This window comes from Cinclus cinclus, chromosome 3 (genome assembly GCF_963662255.1).
Source record: "Cinclus cinclus chromosome 3, bCinCin1.1, whole genome shotgun sequence".
Taxonomy (NCBI): domain Eukaryota; kingdom Metazoa; phylum Chordata; class Aves; order Passeriformes; family Cinclidae; genus Cinclus; species Cinclus cinclus.
Genome location: NC_085048.1, coordinates 32,233,541 through 32,258,595, shown reverse-complemented (window position 1 = coordinate 32,258,595; position 25,055 = coordinate 32,233,541). Strand labels below are relative to the sequence as shown.

Genomic DNA, 25,055 nt, shown 5'->3' with positions numbered 1-25,055 from the left:
CAATTATCTGCTGTGTGTCAACCGTTAGGTTGTTAGGACAATATCTAAAATACATTATTTGTAGTTTTTAGACTAACAAATTTCTATCAATTAATCCCTATGCAAACATTTCACAATATCTGAATTTATTCCAGCTCAGCAGCTGATTCAAGTCTGTTGGCATTATTCTGGATGAAGCATTTGATGGAGAAATCTGATGACATTTGCTGTGAACAAGAGGACAGTTTTCATTATGACTCAATATCTGTATTCAATACCTGGATTACGTATACACACTGCCTAAATTCAATACCTGTGTTACCCATACTCAGTAACTAATGATCAGTTAGTCATTAAACAGGCCTCAAATGGTTAGCCACAGCAATTAGTCTATGAATTATCAACATAAAAAAAAGGTCTCTCCCACATATTTTAATGCTTTCTCATGTTTGTTTGTTTTTTAATTGCTTTTTCTGCTTACAGTTTTCCTAGCTACGGTGGGCATGGAGATGGATTATGAATCCATTTCATCCTATTTACAGCAGCAACAGTATCTCAGATTCTAGTTTGGCTTGCTGCCAGATACAAGCAATACATTTCCTCCAGTTGCAAGCAATAAAATTATTCCGTCTTTGTCATTCCCTGGATCTTTTTGAAGGACATCAATGATTCTCTGCCAGCAGTGCTGTGATGAATTATATGCTTTCACTGTTTAGCACAAGGGCAAGCTACACAAAGCCACAGAGGATGAATTTTAAAAAGAACCACATGAATTTTTATTGTTTATTGAAACCAGTTTCATAATGGCAATGCAAGTACAGCAAAAATATTAAGTGCAATTAGGGAGACAATCAAAATTAGGAAATTCACAGACTGGTTGTTGAGGTTTTTTGCATGCTTCATGCCTGTTTACTTGGATATTAGGATCAAAAAATGAAAAGCTCCATTCATCTTGGGAAACTCCATGTCAGGTTTATGCTGCACAGCTACTTCTGTTCTTCTGAAATGCCAGTATACATCTCCTCTCCTTTTACAGTTTATGTTGACATGTTTCTGATTGCATTCTAGCTTACTCACTAAATTACATTTTCCAATAATTTAATTAAACATATTCAGAGTTCTTGTGCACAATACACATAATTTTTGAGAACCTCTCAAGTCTTTCATAATCACATTTAGGTTTTTTCTTTTTCCTCCTAAAATTTATACTCAGGGAAGAGGGGATGGCAATGTTTCAATTTCAAGTGCATTAAAGCCATATTTTCCTCACATATTTCCTTATTTTTATTGTGAAGTGACAGCTTGTGCCCAAAAATATTCCCTTGGTAAACAAAACCAAAACTTTGTCCTGTTCCCTCCATTTTTATTATTTTCATTTAATGGTCATTGAGCATTAATTTTGAATACTCGGTATTGTGGAGACACAGTTCTGCCAAGGGCAAATATGTCTCCCTCTCAAGAATGTCCCAGTTATGCTTTCCCATACAGGCAGGTTATAATCTTCGTCTGAAATGTTCTACTTTATCCTGCTCCTCCCAAATTCTTGTGTTACTTTCATCACTGTGCTGTCATAACTTGCTGTCATAACTTGCTGTGCTATCAGCAAGTGAAGCAAGCAAGATCTGTTTCCTTTTCCCTTCCTCTCTCCAGAAGGAAATTTGCTTAACTACATTTTTTAATAAAGATTAGCATTAGAGAAATAAAAACCAGAAGTAACTCAAGAGTAATAAAAGCCAAGGTTCAGAAAGTCTCTTTGTGGAATAAACCACAACAGCCACATTACATTTGGCCTACTTTTGAATTCAAGCCTCTTTGCCAGCTTTAGGCAGTACTTTCATCCTTTTGTCAGTACAGTCAATTCTTGCTCCCTGCATTTTTGCATCCCTGACCCATCATTATCCCCAGGTGCCACCCTGGCCCAAAGCCTGTGCTCAAAGTGGCAATGCTAGAACGTGCCCAAGGCTCCCCAAAGGCTCCCTTGGTCCCACTGCCCGGAGGGGTTGTGAGGGGACACGATGGATCGCAGCTCTGTGACGGGCTGCTCTGCTACCCTTGTGCTCCTGGGCAGCTCTCTGAGCAGAATCACAGAAATAATGAGGTTGGAAAAGACCTCTGAGATCATCAATCCAACCTATGACCTAACACCACCATGTCAATTAGACCATGGCACTGAGTGCCACATCCAGTCCTTCCTTAAACATTCCAGGGATGATGCCTCTACCACCTCCCTGGTCAGTCCATTCCAATGTCTAATATTCCTTTCTGTGAAGAAATGCCTCCTGATGTCCAACCTAAACCTCCCCTGGAGCAGCTTGAAGGAAGCCATGTCCTCTTGTCCTGTCACTAGCTGCCTGAAGAAAAGGCTGCCCCACCACCTGGCTACAGTCTCCTTTCAGGCACTTGTAGAGAGCCAAAAAGCCTCCCCTGAGATGCCTTTTCTCCAGGCTAAACACCCCCAGCTTCCTCAGCTGCCCTTCACAGGACTTGTGCTCCAGATCCTTCCCCAGCTCTGCTGCCCTTCTCTGGACTCACTCCAGCCCCAAAATGTCCTTCTTGTAGTGAGGGGCCCCAGAGCTGGACACAGCACTCAAGGTGTGGCTTCTCTAGTGCTGAGTACAGGGGGACAATCCCTGCCCTGCTCCTGCTGGCCACACTGCTGCTGATACAGGCCAGGATGCCATTGGCCTCCTTGGCCACCTGGGCACACCCATGGCTCACGTTTACCCGGCTGTCAACCAACACTCCCGGTGCTTTCCCATGGGCTGCTTTCCTTCGATATCGCACACGCCTAACAGAATCAAGACAGTGAGGGCAGGGCAGGGGGGGCAAAGACAGGGCAGGGCAGGGCAGGGCAGGGTTTCGGAGCCTGTGGGTCTCGGGGCACAGCCCCGGGGCCGCCATATCTGCCCTCCGGGCCGTAGCTCCCCAGCAGCCCCTCCACGGAGCTCACCCGGCCCGCAGCGCCCCCTGCAGGCGCGCAGAGCCAGCGCCGCCGAGATCAGCCCCTCCACATCCCCCCTGCAGCACCGCCTCAGCCAATCAGCAGCCGGGGCTCAGCCTCTCGCCAATTGGAAGAGCGGCTGTCTCCGAGCTGGCAAGGCGGACAGCCAATGGCTGATGAGGAGAGCCCGCCCCCGCCCCGCCGCCCGTTGCCGGGCAGCCGCTGTCAATGGCCGCCGCGCGGCCCCTTTAAGCGTAACGCGGCAACGGCCGGCGCGTCCTCCGGGCGGGCCGAGGGCAGGCAGGTACCGCCGGGACGGGCCGGGGACATCGCGGACATCGCGGGGCGCGGTTAGCGGCACGGGGAGGGGCAGGACAGCCGCGGGGCCGTGTTTTCCTGGGGGCTGGGAACGCGCCCGGGCCTAGGCCTGGGGTTGGCCTCCCAAAGGTCTGGGGCCGCTGGTGTTCAGTTCCTTTTCTCCGAAGTCATTTAGTGTATGTAGGTTTCGGTGATTGGATTTAACTGTGCTATCGCGAGGTGCTGCTGGAAAATAACATCCGATCTGTTCTTGAGGAAGGTCTCCGGAGGTTGCTGCCGGGGTGGCTGAGCTGAGCTAGGTGAGCTGAGCTGAACCGGGATGTGGGTATCAATACGAGCCACAGCGCGGGCCCCCGTGACGCTGTCTGATTTAGAAACGTAATCTCTTCTCTCGGTTGTAGGACTGGCCTGCATGTGCTCTGTTTGAAGTGCCATTTCCTCATTTCTGACCTGGGACTTAAAGCAGCTTCTTCGTTTTGAGATCTCATGTAAGTAACCTTACGGTTTACTGGGAACAGAGTCAGGTAAGTGTAACACTGGCTTTTAAAACCATACAGCGTTTTAATTCACCAAAATGCAGGGCAAGGCAACAGTCATAATCTGTGCCAGGGGAGATTTATTTTGGACATTAGGAGCAATTTCTTCTCAGAAAGGGTGACTAAATATAGAAATGGGCTGCTCAGAGTGGTGGAACCATCATCCCTGGCGGTGTTTAAAGAAAGACTGGCACTTTGTGCTCTTATTTTATTGACACGCTGATGTCTAGTCATAGGTTGGACTCGATGATCTCAGAGATCTTTTCCAACCTAATTGATCCTGTGATTTTGTAAAAAGCTAGTAAACCTAGAAAAACTGCAAACAGTTAAGTCAGCGGCTGCAGTACCTAATGAAGTTGTACTTAGTCCTCACTAAGGCTCATCACTCACTATGTTCTGATGTCATAAAATTTAATTCTTTTGCTCCATTTTCTTCTGGAAAACCTACACTATTTGGATATGAAAAAGATGAATGCAGGGAGAGGATGGAGAGGAATTTATTTTGAAATTATTCTTTGCTTTTAAGTTCAGCAGTTCAGTAACTTGGATTGATGCTTTTGTACTTGTCTGAAGCTGTCTTCCTAGCGCTGTCCCTGCCTCAGAATAGGTGGAAGAGCAGAGAGGGCCGTTAGAGGTCAGTGTTTGTTCGGGGGAAGTGCCATTCGGTGACCAGCAAAAGCACGGAGCTTCCCCTGGTCTGGGAAGGGTGTTAACTGAAAAGGACATAAAAAGTTTTATGAGTCTTGCACTACAGAACTAAGCTCTGGGTGCACTGCATGAGAAGAATTGCTAAGTAATTTTCCTTCCTGTCTATTGCATAATACCTGTGATCCCAAGGTTCAATTTATGTTTGTGTGATTTACTTAGGAGTAATAGGGAATCTCCTGTCACCATTGCAGTTGTTTTGTGGTCTCTGTTTTGTCTGTCATGTCTTTTGCGGTGGCCTGGTGCTTGATTGCTTTTTGTAATGATGAACATGTTTTTGATACAACATGTGTAAATAATAGCAATAGATGGAAGTAGCAGAAGTGAAGAGGTATGAAATCATGGAAACAAAACTCTTTCTAAAGTTTGTGCAAGCCCCAGATTTCCTTCAGCCACTCTGTATTGATGTGATCTCAATTCATTGGGCTTCTAAAGGCATGCTTTGAGCTTTTGAGATGAGAGGATTGGGATTTTGATGGTGGTGGTGGATCTTAGCAGACCCACTGCTAATCCATGTTTCACTCCTTACAACGTATTAAAAACACAGGGGAAAACAGATATCTTTGTGGATCTTATTCACACAAGTTAAACTTACTTTATAATCAACTCAAACTAGGTTGTAAGAATTGGAAAGTCAGGGAACTAAAACATTTCTTAATGAAATAGTCCTTAGGCTCACTGAAGTAAGACTCAAATACCCCAATTATTATTTTGTTCTCAAGATAAACTGTTCATCCTTTTGTTAATCAAATTTTATTATAAACTGTTGGAAAAAATAATTTGACAAGACTTGACAGATTAAGGGTTTTTTTTTTGTTTTGTATGGAAAATATGATAGTATTACCAGTTTATAAAGCTGAAAACCATTTGAAGATCCTAAAGATGTTTTTGGGGATTCCTCAAGGGAGTTCTCTTTGTTTTAACTTTTTCAATTTGTTTTCATTCCACTGCTTTTCAAGTACTTCCAGAACACATTGAAAATTCCTGTTCATTTATGTCGCTGTATGTCAAAATGATACTTGGCAAAATATTTTCAGGAGTGGGGAATATCCAGTACAGGAGCGGTGGATAATTCTAGTCCTTCAGTTCTTACAATTTGTTTGTTTTAAATACACTGAGTTATGAAAAGCATTCTTCAAAATGATTATTGCCTCTTCGGTGAACTCTTATGAGGCTATGAAATAACTGATCAGCTTTGTCAGTACATGTAAGTGAGTGCTCTTGTTTTATATATATAATTAGACATTAACTCTAGGCATTTGTGCTTCCCCTAAATGTAAGAATATGAGGTCTCTGCCTCCAGAGTAATATTTTTATATCTCGTATTATTTTAGTATACTTTCATATAAATGTATTAGTTCCATTTTTTTGTATTTCCTGAAGTTCTGTCCTGTGGAGACAGACCTGATGCAGTCTTGCCTGTGCATCCTCTAGAGAACAGATTGTCCCTGAAAACGCTGCCTGTTCAGGCTTGTTTTGCTCTTCAAGGAGCAAAATAACTTCCATTCTGCACAGGTGTTTGTGGGTCCAGGAGTTAGGAAAGGAAGTGTTTGGAAATAGGGAAGCACCCAGATATGTTCTAATACTCTTATATAATCTTAGTTACAGTTATGGTTAAATACATCCTTTTGAAATAATATTAATAACTCCATTATCTTGTAAGGAAAAAGAACATTCATTTCTGATTATTTGAATGTCCACAATAATGATACCTTCCAGAATTTGTTTAGCAATCTCTAGGGCAAGTGATTTCAAGCATAGCTTATTTAACTTTCTGGGTTTTGCAGTGAAATTTTAGCTTTCTTCAGAATTTTTTGACATAAGTTTTTGGCATCTAATTTTTTGGATCACTTTGAAAATATTTAGGTGTTAAAAAAAACCCATTATTTTGGAAAGTTACTTCCTAAGTAACAAAAAATACTCTTTTCCAGGTAATTCAGTATTAATTTCCAGGCATCTTCCCAGTTAGGAAACCTGATGGGATAGTTATTCCTCTAATTCCTTCTGTATAGATTATGAGGCCAAATGGATTCCAGCCACTGGAGACAGAGTTGTGCTAACAGTGAACTGAGCCAGAAAGCTTGAATTTGTAATGTGAAAACTGTCTTGGCAGCTGACATTTCTGTTCTGCTTGGCTCTGCAATAATGCATGTATAGGCAGTGAAGGCTGAGGAGCAGGCCAAGTTTATTTTATTGGGAAATAATATAGTGAAAAATTTACAGCTCATTTACAGGTATGTTGAATGTCCTGCAGCGTAGAGGAGTTTTGACTGAAAGCAGCTCAATTTTTTGGTGTGTAATTTGCTTTGCCATTTAGAAATCAGCTAGGAGGTTATGGCATTCAACAGGTGGAACTCATGGGCTCTGATGCAAGTCCCATTTATTCACCCACTAGAGGCTTGATATCTCGAAGTTGGATTGAAAAGAAAGGGATGGTGAAATTAAGCCTGAAAGCTGCCAAGAGTGGTGAGAGGCAAAAGACAAGAGATGTTGGGCGTAGTCTGTAAAACACTTCCTAAACTGTCAAGAAAATTCTTTTGACTGCGAAGGTGAAGAAAATTTTAAATATATTTGTTCCACTGCATTCTAAGGAAGTGTCTCCAAATACAAAATGGGATGATTCCACCTTGAGATTATGGGAATTTTCAGTTTGCATCAGGCTGCAGGAGAGGCCCTTTGTATTTTATACCTGCTGCAGGTGTAATGTTTATCATGTACTGGTGGTGTGGTCTCCTTTATCAGATATAAAAGTACAGATATAGATCTATAAATAGACATGACACAAATGTGTGTGCACTGGCCAGTCCTTGAAGGCATGAAGCACCAGATGTTGTAGGGTATGGGAGTACTTTTCAGGGTGAAGATTGGGATAGATAGGTACAGTCTCATTAGGGGTTAGGGACTGGATGTTTTCCACACAAATGCAACAATTGGTTTTCAAGCACATTTAACATCATTGGAATGTCAAAAATTGAAAAATTGAAGATTTAGTCAAATTCTACAAATGTCTCAATTCCAGGCACACAAATAAGTTGTTAATTCATTTGGTTAAAAAGTTTAAAAACATGTCGAGATTATTTTCCCGAATATCAGCAGACTTCTACTTGTGTTCAGTTTTGTTTTCTAAATTATTCCTTTCCCTTCTCTAACTTGGGAGTAGTTTCTTATTCTAGATGCAGCTGTATTAATATTCTGATTTCTCTTTTAGGATTGAAATACCTCAGACTATTGAATGTAATACTAGTAGTATTCCTAGAGTGATGCCTGTCACATTTAATACAAATAATTAATATAAATATAATTAATAATATAAACAAGGTATAGCACAGTGTGTGGCATAACGTTATAGGAATAATTTAACATCCTTTTTTAGTTTTCTTTCTTAAACAACATTCTTTCTTAGCAAAACCATTCTCGCTGGGTTTTTTTCTCTCTCTCCAAATTGTTACAGAAATATGCATTCTGAATGATAACTGCTGTTGGCTGTACTGAACTGAACTGCAGAGATCTCATGCTTGGAGATGAAGATGATAAACTGGAGGAAATAATCCAACTGCTGCCATTGTGACAACTAAAAGATCCTTTGTGCCAAAATGAGCAGTCTTTGAGAAAAAAAAAGTGTAAAGCCATTAAATCTGAAAAATGGGAGAAAGAGTAAGGAGCCCAGATTCTGAACAGGAGAGGAAATCAGATGAGGATAAAAATAGTGACTCCTATTATTCAGATGAAGGTAATGCATCTCGTTCATCCAGCCAGTCGCCAGCACTAAGCTCTCCATCTACAAGCCAAGAAAAAAGAGATAACAAAACACAGACTTCAAACAGCCTGTTGCACTACCAAGGTACGTGGGTAGCAGAAATTGCTGCTTTGTAACTGCTCCAAAGAGTGAATTATCTTTGAAAACTCGAAAAAGAGAAACTAGCATTATGAGCATCCACAAATACAGTTCATGTGAATTATGCTACAGATGGCATATACTAACCTTCTGTTGAATCATGCTGATTCTTTCTTTTTGTCATTGTCAAAAAGCTCAAGGCCAAAAACCAAGGCAAGTCCTTGCTATGCAGCCTGTAAAAAGGAGAGCTCCCTCACAAACATAGGCTGCTTTTTTGATAGAGTTTGTAGGGAGCTGAACATCCCTGCAAAGAAGAGCAGAATGGTTGTGCAGGCCCTCAGCTGAAGTAGGGGTGTGAAGGATTTCTGTGATACTTTGGCAGCTTGTTCTAAGTAATTGTATACACTTTTTGGTAAAGTCTCAGCATGCCCTTCCTTTCTTGGGAGATGATTTTGTTCCTTGATAAATGCTTGATACTGTGTGAATCATTTGGTCTGTGTTACAATCTAGACTGTGCCAGAAGGTATGACCTTAAGTGTTTAATTTGGTCAGGGAATGTGTCTCTTCAGATCCTTGACAGTGTGGGTATCCTGGTGCAACTGGTGTTTTGCTGAGCTTTTCTGTGTTCAGAAGTGGCATCTCCTCCATGGTAGTCATGGGTTATCTGTCTGGGAACCAAAAACTGCAGTTCCACCATGCTATTTAATTTAGAGGGGCAAATGTGTGACCAGTTCTTTGTTTACATAGCCAGAATTGAATATAATTATTACATGAAGGTATTGTGAATGTCCTATTATGCTGTCTTGAAATACACTGTTCCCCAATGTAACAATATGATCAGAAGTACAATATTGGTAGAGGAATTTTAAGTGTTCCCTAAATAAGGAGAAATTCTTACAGGGGCTGCAAGTCTAGGGTTAATGGGAACTCATTTGGTGATAGGAGTGGCATCATTCCTGCAGTGCATGTATTAGATAATCTTTTCACACCTGAATGTGACATAAGTGTTCTTTGTAAAGGAACAAAACACACCTCCTTTTGTTTGCCCAGGCTGTGGAAAAAATGAGCACTGAACAGAAAATGAATGAGTATTTTTGCAAAATGTCTAGAAGAAATTATAAGAAGGTATTTTTAAGCTGTTATTTTTGCTGATAAATATTCTCAGTAGAATAGAAACATGGTGAGTGGGAAAGGAGAGGAAGAATTTGCTGTCACACACTGTCCATGTGCACGTAACTGGACTATTGCTGTATCCCAGCTTTCAAGCCAGAATTGCAAACTGCAGCTCAGTGTACTTCTTTTGAACACTGATGTACCTTAAGGAATTATGCACTCTATTAATTCTGTTGTTTTAAGAGATATTTTTAGTGGATTGAATGATTCATTCTTCGAGCTTGTCATGAGAGGCACATAAGATAGAAACAAAATGTTCAGCTTTTATGTGTGGGGATGACAATAATAATAATAGTTAACAAATAGGAATGCAATCGGTGCGTACAAGTAATCAAATGAGAATGCTGTGTGGAAAATTACTTGTGATACAAGAATAAATTATTTAGGGAGAACTGAATTTTCATGGGATTTATAATTTTGCTTTGGAGGCTTTTTGCATTGAGCCTTTGAAATCTGCTGTTTTGTCTGTAAGCATGGCAGCTGGATTTGAAAATACTACTGCATTTGTCTGGGAGAATTACATCGTGCATAATACATAACTAGCTAATGTTTAGCTAATTGTTGCCATTTTAAAAGCATGTGATAATTTTGTATGCATTTATAGTATAGTATTTCTAAACTATTTTAATAAACAGTATAAAATATTAGCAAAATATGACTTATTTCTTATACGATTTGCAGATGATTACTTTACAAGGGTCTTATATTAATGGCTGCAGATATTACCTCCTACAGTAGATCACAGACATAAATCTCCATTTTTCAGCTATCAAAAGGAGCGTAACTCTTATCATACATATGCCTTTTATTGTCTGGTTTGAAAGCTGCCATCTCTGCTAGATATTGTTTGATTGTTTCAGACAGAGCTTGGTTCCAAGGATATCTGAACAGAAAAACTGCACTGTCTAATAGTAAACACACTTTTTATTTTTCCTCTCTCAGCCACAAAGAAACTGGATGCCAAATATGCACCAAGCAAAAGGGGAACACGGTGGGGTTTCCGTTCTCAGAGCCTCACTAGGGATTCTCCTGCAAAAGATATAGATCTTGTTACAAAAAGAGTTCTTTCTGCTAGGCTGCTGAAAATCAATGAGCTCCGAAATGAACTGACTGAACTCCACATCAAACTGGATGAGCTGCAGAAGGAAAACAGGGCACTGAAGAGGCTTCAGCACAGGCAGGAGAAAGCCTTGAATAAGTTTGAAGATACAGAAAATGAAATCTCTCAGCTCCTTGCTCGGCACAACAATGAGATTAGAATATTAAGGGAGCGCCTTCGAAAATCTCAGGAGAGAGAACGTGCAACTGAGAGACAGCTGAAAGATACGGAAGATGAACTGTACAGGAAAAAAACTGTCTTGCAGAAACTGAAAAAACTGTCTGCAGATAAGCACCTTGCTGAAAGAGATGACCTGGCAAAGAAACTAGCCTTAGCAGAGAGCAAGTTGGAGGACAGGGAAAAAAGAATTAAGGTGGGATGACTTTCTTTTTGTAGGAAATTCTGGTACAGATATTTCTTTCCACAGTGAATTGTAATTTTACACAGCTGTGGAGCAAATAGAAAACTGGTATTTTTTGGTTTTACCCAGAAGTAGAATCAAGTAAATTATTTCTAAGGTAATTATGTAGTTACGTATGAGGTAGTTGTGCATTCAAATTTCTGTTTACAAATTAAGCATGTTTTGTCAGACTATATCCTGTGGATCTGTGCTTTTAAATGTTTTTATACCTAGCAATAACATTTCAGTAGTGCGTGAAGATGTAATACAACTTTATGTGATCTAGTTTCTCCTTTTGGAGGGAAACAGTCTGTAAAATTTTCTGGGTCTTTAGGGAAATTTACACTAAAATTCCAAACAAAACAAAAATATAGTAATTCTTCAGTTTTTGAAGAGCATTCATAGTGTTGAATATGATACTGAAAAGAATTGATTGTCCATGATTCTGCTGATGTAAGAGCTCAGCTGGATAAAATTACATCATGATTTTTAAGTACTAAAATAATCTTTAGGCCTTTTTATGGGTATCTATATAAGAAATTTGTCTAATTTCATCCAATATATATTAATTTCATAATTTCATTTTCACCAGCAAAAATGTTAATATTTTTGTAAACATGTCTAAGCATGTATACACTGTTAATATGTTTATAAACTTATCTTATTTAAAAATTGTGTTAACACTCTTGAATCTGTTGGTAATTGTACTATTTTGATAGTAGATATATTATATAGTATATAATATATATATTATAGTATATGTTATATAGTATATAAATTTTATACTATTCATAGCTTAAATTATGTCATTGAGATGGAGTTAAGGTTTGGTGTCTATATTAGTAATTAAACCTAAATTACATTACAGAGATAATACATCTGGAAATCCAAGGATTAAGCTGGAAACTAAGCTTTTGTAAAATAAATCCCAAAGTACCAAGATATAAATGGCTGAGTTAGTCAAACCACTTCATCCTGTAGTGTCACCATCTGTCATCTGTACTTTTATGATTAGGTATTTCAGCATTTGTAATACTGTATCCTGTTAAAATGAATCATGCTTTAAAAAGTAAGGGATTTTCTTCTCATTTTTTTCCTGTTTTCATCAACACAGTTTCCCTTAAAACAGCTATTACGGGGGCATGCAAATGAAATCATAATCACAAGCTAGTTTCTAGTAGAAAGGTTAAAAATTCCTTCTTGTTTTCTTCCTTCTAATGCTGCACTTTTAGGAAAGGATTCTCTCTGTTACCCATCAGCAGGAGATTTGTCTTAGAGATCTGGAGGTCCACTGTGGCAAGAGCCTTGCAGAAAGTAGTGTGGGTTTCTATTATGTCCTCAAATCACCTCTCAGAACTCAAAAGGATGAGCTGCAGCATCTGCAGGTGCTTTGCCCCCTCAAAGTTAGGATTAAGGATTTAAATGTATTCAGTGTGGCAGCAATGGTTGAGCCCATATCTGAACTCAAGGCACTACTTTACTGTAAGTTTATTTAAGTAATTTGACTAAAAATTATTTAAAAATATTATTTTGTTTTAATTGAAGGATCTGGAAAGAAATCTTGAATTAAGTGGTAGCAGTTTTCAACGAGAGTTACAGTCAAAGAAAAAAAAGTTGTACGAGGCTCAAGAAGAAAACAGAATTCTTCAAGAAGAGATTAAAGAGCTGAATCAGAAGCTGAAGGTAAAATGTGAAAGGAATAGAAGTTGCTAACCATGTTCTGGGATTTTATCTTTGGAAGTATCTGTAATCAGGTCTGAATAGTTTACCAATGGCTGCACTCTTTAATGTGTACTTAATTATATACCACATGTGAATTCTTTTCCTGCAATAAATTGAAATGCTCTGTGCTCTGACCCTACAGTGTTTATAACAGGAATGCCTCTGTGTTAATCATTATTGTTAGCACTGCTTAAGAAAAGCAAGATCAAATACATAGCCAAACATTGAGAATAAACCACAAAATCTATGGAAAATTAGGTTTTGAAGGCTTGAACTGAAAATTAAATCTGCAGTTGTAAATAGTGCTTTGTTACTAATATACTTGCATGACAGTAGGTTTGCATGAAAATTAATGTAATACATTTGTGATATCCACGTGTGTCGCTGAATTTGTGCAAATGTTTATTTGGATACCACAACATCATTATTCTTGTCCAGATTCTCAATAAAAGTGCTTAAAATATTGTTATGTTCTATTTGGTTTACCTTTAGGAAAAAAAAATAGTAAGACTCAAGCTGAAGTACTTAGTTTCTGGGAGAATTTTCCTGAAACTCCAAGTCTCCATGTGTTGGAGATGCACCAGTTCATTACGTTCCCAGCTATCCAGCAAGTAGCAGTAGTGTTAGTAGCTCTAAAATGTTTTAGAATGAGAGTTTGAAGCCTGATTTGTTAGTGGAGAGTTTGCAGTTTGAAAACCTTTTCATTGTCAGATAAATTCTGATAACTCACTGTTCATTTCTGTATTTTGTTCAGCAAATGTACTAAAAGAAAAGTACACCTCTATGATGCAATGGGCCTCTGCTAACTGGTACTGGCATGCCCTGTGACAAGTGTCATTGCCTGCTTTGAAATGTTTAACTCTTCACAACACTTGAAATTCAGTTGTGTAATCTGTACATGTGGTGAAAGTCTTGTTCAAGTTTTTTTCCTCCGTAATATTTTGCCAAGGAGTTTTTGGGGAGAGAAAGTTGTCTTGTTTTCTCATGCCATAAACAGAGTTAGGAATGTGATTGTTATCCTTAAAACAGTGGATGAAACAATTGTTTATTCTGTTTCCATTTACGATGTCTATTTTAAATTTAATTTACAGCTTTTCTAGTGACCAGAAAATGAAATACCAGTAACTCATACCTACCTGTTTCATTCACAGGAAAAAGAAAGAGAACTTGAAGCAAAAAATATATATGCTAATCGTATGTTGAAGTCATCACCTAGAAAAGACACAGATATTGTACAAAGAAAAAAAGGTAACTTGTATAAAGCAATGAAAGCAGAAAAATTATTAGCATCACTTTGAAATGTCTCAGCTGGGTTATACCTTTCATGCCCCTCTGTGCTCAACCCTGATGCTGCTTGTTCAAGCACATTGACCTTTTGCACGTCTTTCAACACAGCATTGGTTACAAAGCATTGGTTTTTTGACTGTTCTGTAACTGCAGCAGAGCCAAAGCACAGAACTTCACCAAGCAGCAGTTTGAACTCCTTTCATACCAGAAGTTCCTGGGTAAAGGGGGAGGGGAATGTTGGTAGTAAAATCTCCAATAGATGATAGATAATATTTACTTGACAATAAATTAGAAAGGCTTTAAAAAATGTGTATCTTCACTGCTAAGAATATTTTGGTGATCTGTTTTATTTATTTTGTTTTTTACTAGTTCAAAATGTATTGTCTGTCAGATGAGCTGCACTCATTTTTTTCCTCAGAGTATATGTGTTCCTGAACATAATCTTCTAAAAGTATCAGTACAGTGATTTCTTCTGGTGTGACAAGACAGTGTCAAACCTTATCCTACCCACATAAATATGTGTGTCTGTGTATGTGCTTAGACTATTTTCACTGGATCAGTAGAATCTACTTGTCAGGAGAAGCAGAAATTTATGGGACTGTTTTAAATATTTAATGCCAGTATTTCAAACAGTTTGTCTGCTGCTCTTTTTATTGTAGATGTTCTACCATTATTCCATTTTAGGTTCATATTTTTAAAATGTCATTCCAGGGGGATAAGTATATGTGTTTCAAAGATTCAAGTGAGTGAATTTATGAGTTTGACTCTGTGACAAGAAGTAAGATGAGTGAGCTATTTTGTGGGGCTTTTTAACTAATATTCAGTGCACTGTAATGACCCTGTAAGTAGCATTAAGGTGGGGTTTAAATTATATTTTCAGTAGAATTTTTGCATGCATATTTTTTTATTATTAGGTTTTACAGATGCCGAAAACAACTGTGTGAAACTCATCAATACTTTCCACTTCCACTGACTTCAGTACAGTCTTTTGTTTGCTGCAAATCATGAAAAATGAGAGATAGATATATAGGGGGATATTTTCAAGTGAAAACACAATTGAATTAGTTTGTATTTTCTACAGCCAACAACCAAAATATTAAAAAGAGACCACAGCTCACAAAAGGTGTACAAACCAGTGGATGCTTCTCACCTGCAGAACTTCTTCCAGAATCAGAACTTGTCAGTGGTGACACAGAAAACAAGAAAGAAGGAATTCTTCCTAAAATAGTGAGTTCCATAAAAAATTGAGACCCAGCCCAAACAATTCACCTATCAGATTGTAAAATGTGGAGCTTATATTTTAGAAAATATGTAAATATATAGAAAATACAATTTCAAAAACATTCTGTTCTTTAAGACAATATCTACCCTTCTAGAAATATACTCCATTTTTTGGAGAGTTTATTATATCCTCTGTCTGAGAGCATTAGCTCAGTTTATCATTTTTTTCTGCCTCTGTTACTTCATTGAAGTTTTTAAGACTTCATTTTCATTTTCACCCTTTCTCTTTGTTTCTAATGCTGATTTAAACAATCTGTTAAACAGTGATGGCTGCCTTCTCTTGGTCTTAATTATGGTTTCTTTTACTTTCCAGAATTATTTCACAATGCATAAATCTAACACTTCCTCATATTGTCACAGTGCTGGTATTTCTTCGGGTTTTCCAGCTTTGTCAATACTCTTGAGTTTTTTCTTTTTCCACTTCCCATTTTAGTATAAAACAGTACCAGTTAGAAGTATTGCTAACACTTTTGTGACCCTAGGCTAAAATCAAAGATTTGTAAGGTATTACAAATCAGAATGACACAGATTCTGATATGAATTGTAGGAATTCTGACTGCATGAGGCTAGGACCTTTTTTCAGAAATAATGCTCTGTGGATGGTCTTGGCTGGCTTCCTGTTATGGCTGAAGCTTTTTCATGGCCGTTTCATTTGTATTTTCGCTCTTCCCAAACCGTTTCTGTAACTGTGGATGTAGTTTAATGTATTCTTCCACACACTTGGGTGTGTGTTAAAGAACCACACAGTTGGTACTCGTGGAGCAGCTCATGGAGTCTAACTCTGTGTTCTCTCTATGGCTATTGCTTTAAAAAATGTAAATTAGATTTTGGTAGTTTATGTTTTGATCAGTTTTTAAAGTCAAGCATTTTGAATACCTGGCCACCATCTCCTTATGTAATTTATATTTTTTAATATAACAATGATAACCTTGTACATGAAGGAAAAATACTTGAAGGTTTTTTTTACTAAGTCATCTTTTCTTTGTTCATTAAGTAGTAGCTATTTCTCTTAGAAGGGTATTTTTAATCTAGAGGTTTATTTTGTTCTAAAATAAGCACAACTGACAAAGTTCACTCCCATGTGTTGGACTATGCTGACTTTCTCTTCACTTTATGGCCACTACTTTTCTGTGTTAGTGGTTTTTACTGCTGATGTTAATATCTTTTCTGCAGGTTCTTGCCTTTTACATACGTATGTATAGTCACTAGCTAAAATTGCCATCTGAGATTAAACCTTTCTCTTTGATTGTTACTTAATACTCCATAAATTTAAACACCAAAATGAAATTGTCTAAATCTACAATCCATTCACTTGAGTAAAAAGGTCAGATTGTGCAAGCAGAGGACAAATAATTGCTTGCTTGTTAAGAGAGTATGATGGTGATATGTGGCTCCTTGAAGAAGACAACTTCTGGTTTCTAAGGAGAACCACCGTGAGAGTGATAATGCTGTTTTATGGCATTGGAGCTGCAACTTCCCTGAAATGTGCAATACAAAATAGAGTTGATTGTCTATTCATTTTGTTTCAGATGTGTAAAAGTGTATTAGAGATGATAATATTTTGGGGGCAAACCCCTGGGTCATCAAAACTGGTTTGGTTTAAGGTGACTTACTCATGTTTGGCAGTAAGAATATGATTTCAGAATGACATAGAAGTTCTTACTGTTTTCTTCAGTTGTTTGTTTTATTGACTGTTTTTCCCCATAAACTTCAATTTTCTATTAATTTCTTTCAGGAAAAAGAATCTCAAGACACAGGATGGAAAGAGCAAACAGAACTGCTTAGACCAGACCAAGACAGGGAGAGGGAAGAGAAACTGAAACATTTTCAGGAAATACAGTCCTTAGAGGGGAGGGTTCCAAAACTTCCTGACGGTAAGGAAATGGGCAGCTGAAGGCTGAAAAATGCACCATAGAATACTAATCAAGTGAGGCTGCTGGTTTCTGGTGAGAAGAGCAAAATGATTTTGGAGAGATCACTACAGTGGAAAATTATTTTCAGTTATATTATGCAAAGAAGAATCGGAAAGAAATACAGGATATGGAATAATCCGTGCCCTGTACTCAGCTGTGATTAAGTATGCAGCAGCAAAAAATGCTGTCCACAAAAAGTATTGGAGTCTGAGAGATTGTGCTTTACAAAACAAGAATGACATAGAAGGTAAATGCTGATATTATCTCTGACTTGCTAAATGTTATTGAGGTAGGAAGTAGATTTTTACTATTGTAGAACAAATCTGTTTTCTTTAATACAGCCTTTTTTTAAGTACTTTCTACTGCCTTATATGATTTGAAATTTTAGTTTCTCTTTTCAGCTATCTGAATCATTTGGTGTGGCTATTTGAGAAATGTCAGTTTCCATCATTATATATTGACATTGCTTTTTTTATTCATTTGATTTTCACAGCATCTTAATTACTTAAATGCACAAGTCAATCTCAAGTATTTTAGATGGACTGCACCCTGTCATGTTAAAGAACTCTTTCAGTGATTGCCGTTGATGAACAGTGGTACTTATTCTATATGATAAGAATTGTAAAAATCTATAGCTGCTTTCAGAGATAAAATATGTGAAAAATCTTCTATCACAATTTATATAAGCCAAGAATCTTATGTCTCTGAATAAGATGATTTAACCACCTTACCCATCATATGGTATAAGCTGCTATTTCCCCCACCTTACAGACAGAAATATGGCTCTTTACTTAACTAGTATAATGATCTGCTATTGAAAAAATATCTATGTTAAATATATTAACTGAACTATGGGTGTTGTTTCTGAAAGCCTGAGCTGAAGTACAATAGATAACATGGCACTTTGTGCAAGGCTAAGTCAGAAATTTGAGTAAAGTGTTCAAAGGAGAATGCCACTGTGTTGGAGGGGCCAAATGCACATCTGTTATCTTAGGGAAAAAGTATTTCGAAGAAAGAAATATTTGAGAAGCTTCCTCCTTCTTCTATACATAAGCATTTCCAGGTTCTGTCCTTAAGCTGCTGGTTTGCACCTTTGGTGTCCCTTCATAGCTGTGCATGAGTCCATGCAGTGATGCACAGAGCACTCATGCAAAGGTGTTTTCTGTATGCAGCTGAAGCAGGGTATTTTAAATCATTCACTGCTTGGAACAGGTGATGACTCCTATGACTTTGATGCCTGATAGCTTCACAGAAGTAGTTCCCTTTATGAAACAAAAAGAACCCACACTTATATCCCAGGACTGTCCTAATGTAAGTGGTGATGACAAATAAAAATAAAGTACTGTGCAAGAAGGAACTGTTAAAACCAGTAATGTTGTATTCATTTGCATTGAAACTCAGGAAATGGGAAGGCAATTGGGAGAAATCAAATTGCTTTGAAAATTCTAAAACATGGGCAATGTCCTAATGCCTTTGGAAGACGACAGTAAATTTCTATATCTTATCAGAGAACCAGGAGTGGATTTTTGAATAATTTATTTTTGCAGCAGGAAAATGACATTGCACATAGAAGAGCATGTTAAAAACTCAATGGCTTTTGCTTGCATTGTTTTCAAAATCTTATAAGGGTATTTTAAAATTAAAACATTTTAAATATTGTTCAAAATTTTTTTTCAGAGTGGCAAAGGAAAGAATATGACACAATTAAAAAAGAAAGCAACTTTTTGTTGGATAAAGATGAGAAAATAAAGATGGAGACAGAAATTCACAAACCTGAAGTAGAGAGAGAAAGCACTGAAACATTGGAAGAGCGACGAAAAAGAGAGTTCCTGCTTGCTAAAATGCAAGAAATTGATAGAGAAATTCCAAATACATCAAACATGAAACCAATTTCCCAAGCACCACTCATAAATACCACAAGAAAATCTGATTCCCTGGAAAAAAAAGAGAAAACAAATCCGTTCTTTGAGATTCCCGGGAAGGTTACGAATGGATTCCCTGTAAAGGACAGCCAGGATGATGGCACAAGAGCACAAGGGCAGAAGCAACGAAATGTAAGGACTGTAGATTTAAGTAGTGAGTTAGCATTTGGTAGTTATGTCCCTTCCTTTGGAAAGGGATCAGGGAGACCCAGTTGGCTCACTCAAAATAGTGACAAATTTGAAGAAAATGTTAAGGAAAATACAGATTTAGATAGTAAGAAAGAAAAGAAGTCAAATTTAATGGAACAACTCTTTGGAAGCAGTGCCAGTACCATCCTTCTTTCTAAAAATAACAATAAACCACCTTGGGACATAGACTGGGACTCTAGTAATAAGCCTTTCGTTGATCAAAACAGTAAAGTAAAAGTAAAAGAAGATAATGTGCTTTTTGGTGAAGGAAGAAGCCTAAACAGACACCGTCTGCAGTACACTACAAACAAGCCAGGAATTACTACCCTTGGTTCTTTAGAAGATGAAATTGAAGAAGTAGTCTTACAGTGATCGTGTTTTATATGTTTCATTTGTAAATACTGAAAAATTATTTTCTTGTAATATTTATTAGATATAGACTTGAAATATTTCAGATTTATTGTAAAGCCTTATGAAGGAATAAATTACATAAATGGGTATATGTATAGAGGAGAGATGCAGAGGAGAGATGCTTGGGATTTTTTTACCTGTAGGCTGCTCGCAATATACTGCTTTTCATGTGGAGTATTTTTTTTAGGCCTCAGATACTTTCTTTCTCAGGCATTTGGAGAACCTCTTAACTGTGCCAGGAGCAGGCATGTGTAATATCAGTCATTAAATGAGTAGCAGAGACATTCTTAGCACTAATTCTCTTAGAAAGAGAGTATTTTATGCTGCTGTCATGTTATCTCAGAAGAATATAAGCAGAAACACAATTAACTCAGGAACAGCTGCTCTCTCCTTTGAATAGGTTTTTTGTGGACCTTACTACCAAATGTGTCTAACTCTTCTCATATATTCAGATTATATTTGTTATACAATGCCATCTTTTGTAATTTCTGAATTTTCTATGTAAACTTCCAATCATTACTAAGTAAATTTTTAACAAAATGGTTTTATTAAATGAGTTGAGTAAATTTCTCATGTGTAGATCATCTTTAACACAAAGTTCTGACTTTTTTATCAAATTATTGATATTGGGTGGGAGTTGGTTGCAATTTTGCTTGCGATGTTATTTACTGATTGGTGCTGTGTACACAGATTAAAAAAATAGGCAATGAAGAATTTAGCAGAAGCATTCCAGGAAATAAGATGAAGGTCATTCCTTAAGCTGAATGTCATTCCTTGCTAGAACATGAGATTTTGAAACACCTCTCTGATATGCTCCCTCTGCACCTGATTCAAAAGACACTAAAATACAGAGAATTCTTACAATTTAAACATTCATTGAGTCAAGATTTTTCTGAACACTCTGTCTCTTCTGAAGAGAAAGGCTGGTGTGTTCATCATGCAGTAACTCTTTGCTCCTCCCATTCAGAAAGAAAATTAGTCACAGATCCAGATCCAGGGTGTGGGACAGTTCTCATCAGTTACTCAGAGAGCAGCTCATGTTCACCTGCTTGCTTACAATACCAATTACATTCATTGTAGTACTACAGAACTTACCTGTCTCATTATGCCTGCAGATGATCAGAATATCAGAAAAATTTTAACCAAAAACAGTGAATTTAGCTGTGTGTTACATTCCTGCAATGACTTTTTGGGGTGAATACTGAGGAGTAACTGAGGAGTAAGAGGCAGGAGAGGGCTGCAGGTGTTTGTGACTGGGTAGTTACTTGTCTTGTCTTACCTGTGGGTGATGCTGCCCTTCGGGAAGCAGGTGCTTTGCCCCTGAAGATGACATTGAAGTGGAGTGTTTATTTCCTGTGGTTGAGGAGTCTAAGGCATAAAACAATAATGTATTGCTGCAGTTATTAAGAATGATGTAGTGTATGGAGGGGACTATTGTTGTGTTCCTTTGCAAGTCAGCTCACTAACATCTGGCAAATTCCAACTATTGTGCTGCTGTGCCCTACTGTTTCAATTACAAATTTATAGTTTCTAAGCTGTGTTTATTATCAGCCCCTTCTTAAGTTCACAAATATTCACATCCTGTTACCAGCCTCTTCCTAAAGCAAATACTGTGGTGACTCACACCAAACATAAAAGGTGTATCTGCATTAGGAAGGTGAAAATAAATTGCTGGAAACAGTGTCACAGGTAGAATTTCCCTTTTCCTCTCCTGGCTGTCCATGTCTACAGCTTATTCTTTTCTCTTGCTGCCCTTTCTGGTTTTAGAGTTACTGACACAAATACCATTGCAGATAAAATGTGTGAAAGCAGAGGTAATCTGATTGTGGGAGGAAGCATTTGTCTCCTTGTAACATCTGTAGGCAGCATTTCTGCTGTGGAGTAACAGTTTTCTACTCACTGGAAGAAACTTTTGCAAGGTCTCAAAAGGCTCTGTAGACCTTAAAAATGGGCACATTGATCCCTTGTAGTCCTCTGGACCCCTAGCATCAGCTGCTATATCTGGAAAGTGCATGTTGTTTTCAGTGGTGGAAGTGCCTTAACAGCACTTGATTGACTGCAAAAAAAATCCAGCTTTTGCAGTAAAAAGTAGGTCACAACAGTTTTGATGATGGTGTGTGTATGATTTGATGTTTTTGTACAGTTGTAGATTCTGTTTGATTTACACCATATGGCTATTACATCTGTCCTTTACTTCCTTCCGAACCACCAAAGGTGGTGGAAGAAATTCCAACAAGGAAGGATCATTAAAGTTTGATGAACAGTTTTCGTGGAATATTCAGGGACATAATAACTCTCCTGGGAAAAATGGTCTTACAATTCTGAGCCCCAAGAGAGTGGCCATCAAACAAAAGTATCTGAGGAGCATCTGATGAGGATGGTCAAGTGTCAGGGCTCACCTGACTGAGAAAACAGGAAGTTGTAAGAAGGGGTATTTTTCTCTTTGAAAGACGAGATGAACTGTTGAGTGCGTCAGGGGAAGTATAGTAGATGTTCTGTAATCCAAAAGAAATGTAAACCACTGGAGGAGAGCATGGGAGACCCTTCACTCTGAAATGAAGCCTCTCATCTGAGGTAAGAAAAGGGAAGTGGGAAATGCTTAAACATTTGAATATTTGCTTGGGGGCAGGCGGGAAGTGATTTTCCATAACCTTATGGGATCCTATGTTTGTGATTTTGCTGCTTCTATTGCACCCATGCCTAAAGAGATGAACTGCAAAATGCCTTAAGGGCTGAACTGCAAATCTATGATGCTTCCAAAATGAGGACACTTGGAGAGGATGAACTTAGGCTACTTGGTAGCCTCAGATTCATTGCTGATCCCGAGACAGCAGGTCTTACCCAGCCAGGTCTGAGCCTATTTGCACTGTCAGGAGATGTGACAGAATATCTAATCTGGCATGTTAGGAGTATGAATTTGTTCCTGGGACAGGTGGCTACAAGAGCATCAGCAGGGCTTTCACTGGTACTTGTGCTCTAGAAAGTGCTTTGGGTGAGCCTTTGCTATTCAAGAGAATAGTAATAAATTCTGCATAGTGCTCTGAAGCAGAGACCAGCACAAACCAGTGTGACAGACACAAGTGCCTTCAGGAGAGTCATGCTTGCAGGAAGGGAGGTTTTGTTCCCAGCATTGCATGGCTTCGCTAAGCCTGACCTACTCTTGTTCCAAGATGACAACTTCAAGCATAAGAGATGCCCCGGGTGACATTGCTCATTTATAAAATTCCCTTTTGTTGGATCAAATTTAACGTGGTCTCCTGTTTTGAATTATCTCTTTGATTAGCTGCAAAGTTTTGATGTCTGCAGGAGGAGAACAATTGCATCAGTGTGCGCTGTCAGCCGGGACTCGTGGCTGCTGGGGAGTTGCTAGGATACCTCTCTAAAAGGTACGATTCACTTGATTAACCACCAACCCGGTTTGCATGAGAAATATTTTCCTATATTTGTTTTGTGCTGGAATCAACTATGCATTAGATATGCATGTATGTTTAGAGCAAGCTACAGGTTGATTTTCATGTGTGTCTGTTTCCTCCTTTTGATGCGCAATAAAACCCTCTCTGCTTCACAGCAAAGAATCCAGAGCAGTTATAGTAGCAATTCCAGCAATCTGTAAAATGAGCATTGCTTCCAGAAGGGAGCATCAGCCTAGAGAACCAAGGGAAGGTTTGACTTTGGATATGCATTTTTGGCATTATGACTTCACTTTATATCTGTGAAGATGCAAGGGAATTTTAATCTCTTATGCATTATTTTCTTTCCCCACTCTGAGCAGGGCGTTGGACCAAATGACCTTCCAAGATCCCAACCGAAACTATTCTATGATTCTATCATCCTTGCCACGTTCCTCTGGTATTAATGCTCCCTTCCTGTGGAAATGCCTTGCACAAAGCTGCTTCATTCTACTCGCACAAAGTTGTCTCAGAGCACCTCCTGTGTGCCCGTCAGTTCCTGACTATGGGAGCATTGTATTTAGGATGCAAACCCTAACTCAAGTCTCTCCCCAGTAGCTGCTTACTACATACTTATCTTTCCAATGCCTTCTTTTTACCTCCATTTTCCTGTTTCCTGAAATATTTTGCTCAAACTTCAAAACATCTTGCCATCATTTCTGTGAATCCTCCTCTGTCCCATAACTCTCTTTCTGAACTTTCCCTCAGACCTCCATAAACTCCTTTTGCTGCTTCCACCATGTCTTTCCTCTGATGGACCATGATTCCTTCCATCTGTCTGAACTGACTTCTGCTTTTTATCCCCTAGGCAAGACAGTTATCCTCTCCCTATGTTCCTTTTGTCTCCTCTCCCATGATTTTGTTCCTCACTCTCAAGCTCCCTACCAGCTGTGTTGTGCTGTGCTCCTTCTCACCTGTGGGTAGAACTAGTGTTGAAAAAGGGTCAGAAAGACGTCGTAAAGGGATGTGATCTTATTTTGGATCTGAGTTGGCCACACATGAGCACTAAGATGCAGGTGCTGGAGCACTCTGTCCAGCTAGCAAGCACCAAGATATGTGTACCCAGCTGGCCTGGGTACCCAGAGCCCAAGGCTTGCCTGCTCAGAAGTTCTCCTCCACTTCCCGTTCACTCTTTTAAATAGGGGGAGTGGCTGGCTTTGGAAGTGTCATTTGTGTCTTTTAGGAGCTGCTCATCTTATCTCACCTCTGCAAGTCATTAGGATTTCTTCACTGTCCTTTCTCACCTTCTTGAAATTGCCAAGTGCTCCAGGCTGTTCTTCCCAACATCCTCCCTCAATGTCTTCTCTGGGTATAGAGCGTTCCTGCTATTCCAAGTAACCCAAAAAGCTGCACATTGCTGTGCTAGGATCTTGATGACCTGCTAATCTGAGTGCCTTTGGCAGCCCTTCTGCCGATCCTCCTGCTGCTCCCACATCCCAGCCTTCCCAGCCATTTTCCCTTTATGTGGTCTTCTCGTTTGCACTGCTGTTCTCTATGCTGTGATATGTTGGGAGTCATGGGACTCGGGCTATGAGCTGCTGTGTTGTGCAGAGCTTCTAACGAGCTGTGAGCTTCACAGTTTGCTGCTTAATAATTCTCATGGTAGCAAGGATGGATAACGCAGGTGCTGTTATTCACTAGAGATCACTTAATTACTAGTACTCAGCATGAAAAAAATCGTGTTCAGATTGGCAAAGGGCACACACTGAACTCCCATACCTGACCTTCCTCTTGCTGTAAAGCTTACTCTGGCTTTGAATTCTCAGTTGAAATGTCTTCAGCTGCCTGTGTGAACCAAGCACCTGAGCCTTGGGGAATGATCTTTGTTTAACAAGTAAGCATTAGTTTGACTGTTACATGGTTTGCCTTTTCTCATAACCCATCATGTACAGTAA

At 38.7% G+C, this 25,055-nt stretch overlaps 1 protein-coding gene across 1 annotated transcript; it reads left to right on the top strand.

The window, feature by feature from the left end:
- The first annotated feature begins 8,121 nt into the window (after window positions 1-8,121).
- LCA5 (lebercilin LCA5) lies at window positions 8,122-19,672 on the top strand. The gene is made up of 7 exons (XM_062488604.1): window positions 8,122-8,320; window positions 10,430-10,959; window positions 12,532-12,669; window positions 13,860-13,956; window positions 15,077-15,222; window positions 17,012-17,150; window positions 18,867-19,672. Exons 1-7 carry the CDS (start codon window positions 8,122-8,124, stop codon window positions 19,670-19,672), a joined length of 2,055 nt encoding a protein of 684 aa, XP_062344588.1.
- The last annotated feature ends 5,383 nt before the right edge of the window (window positions 19,673-25,055 follow it).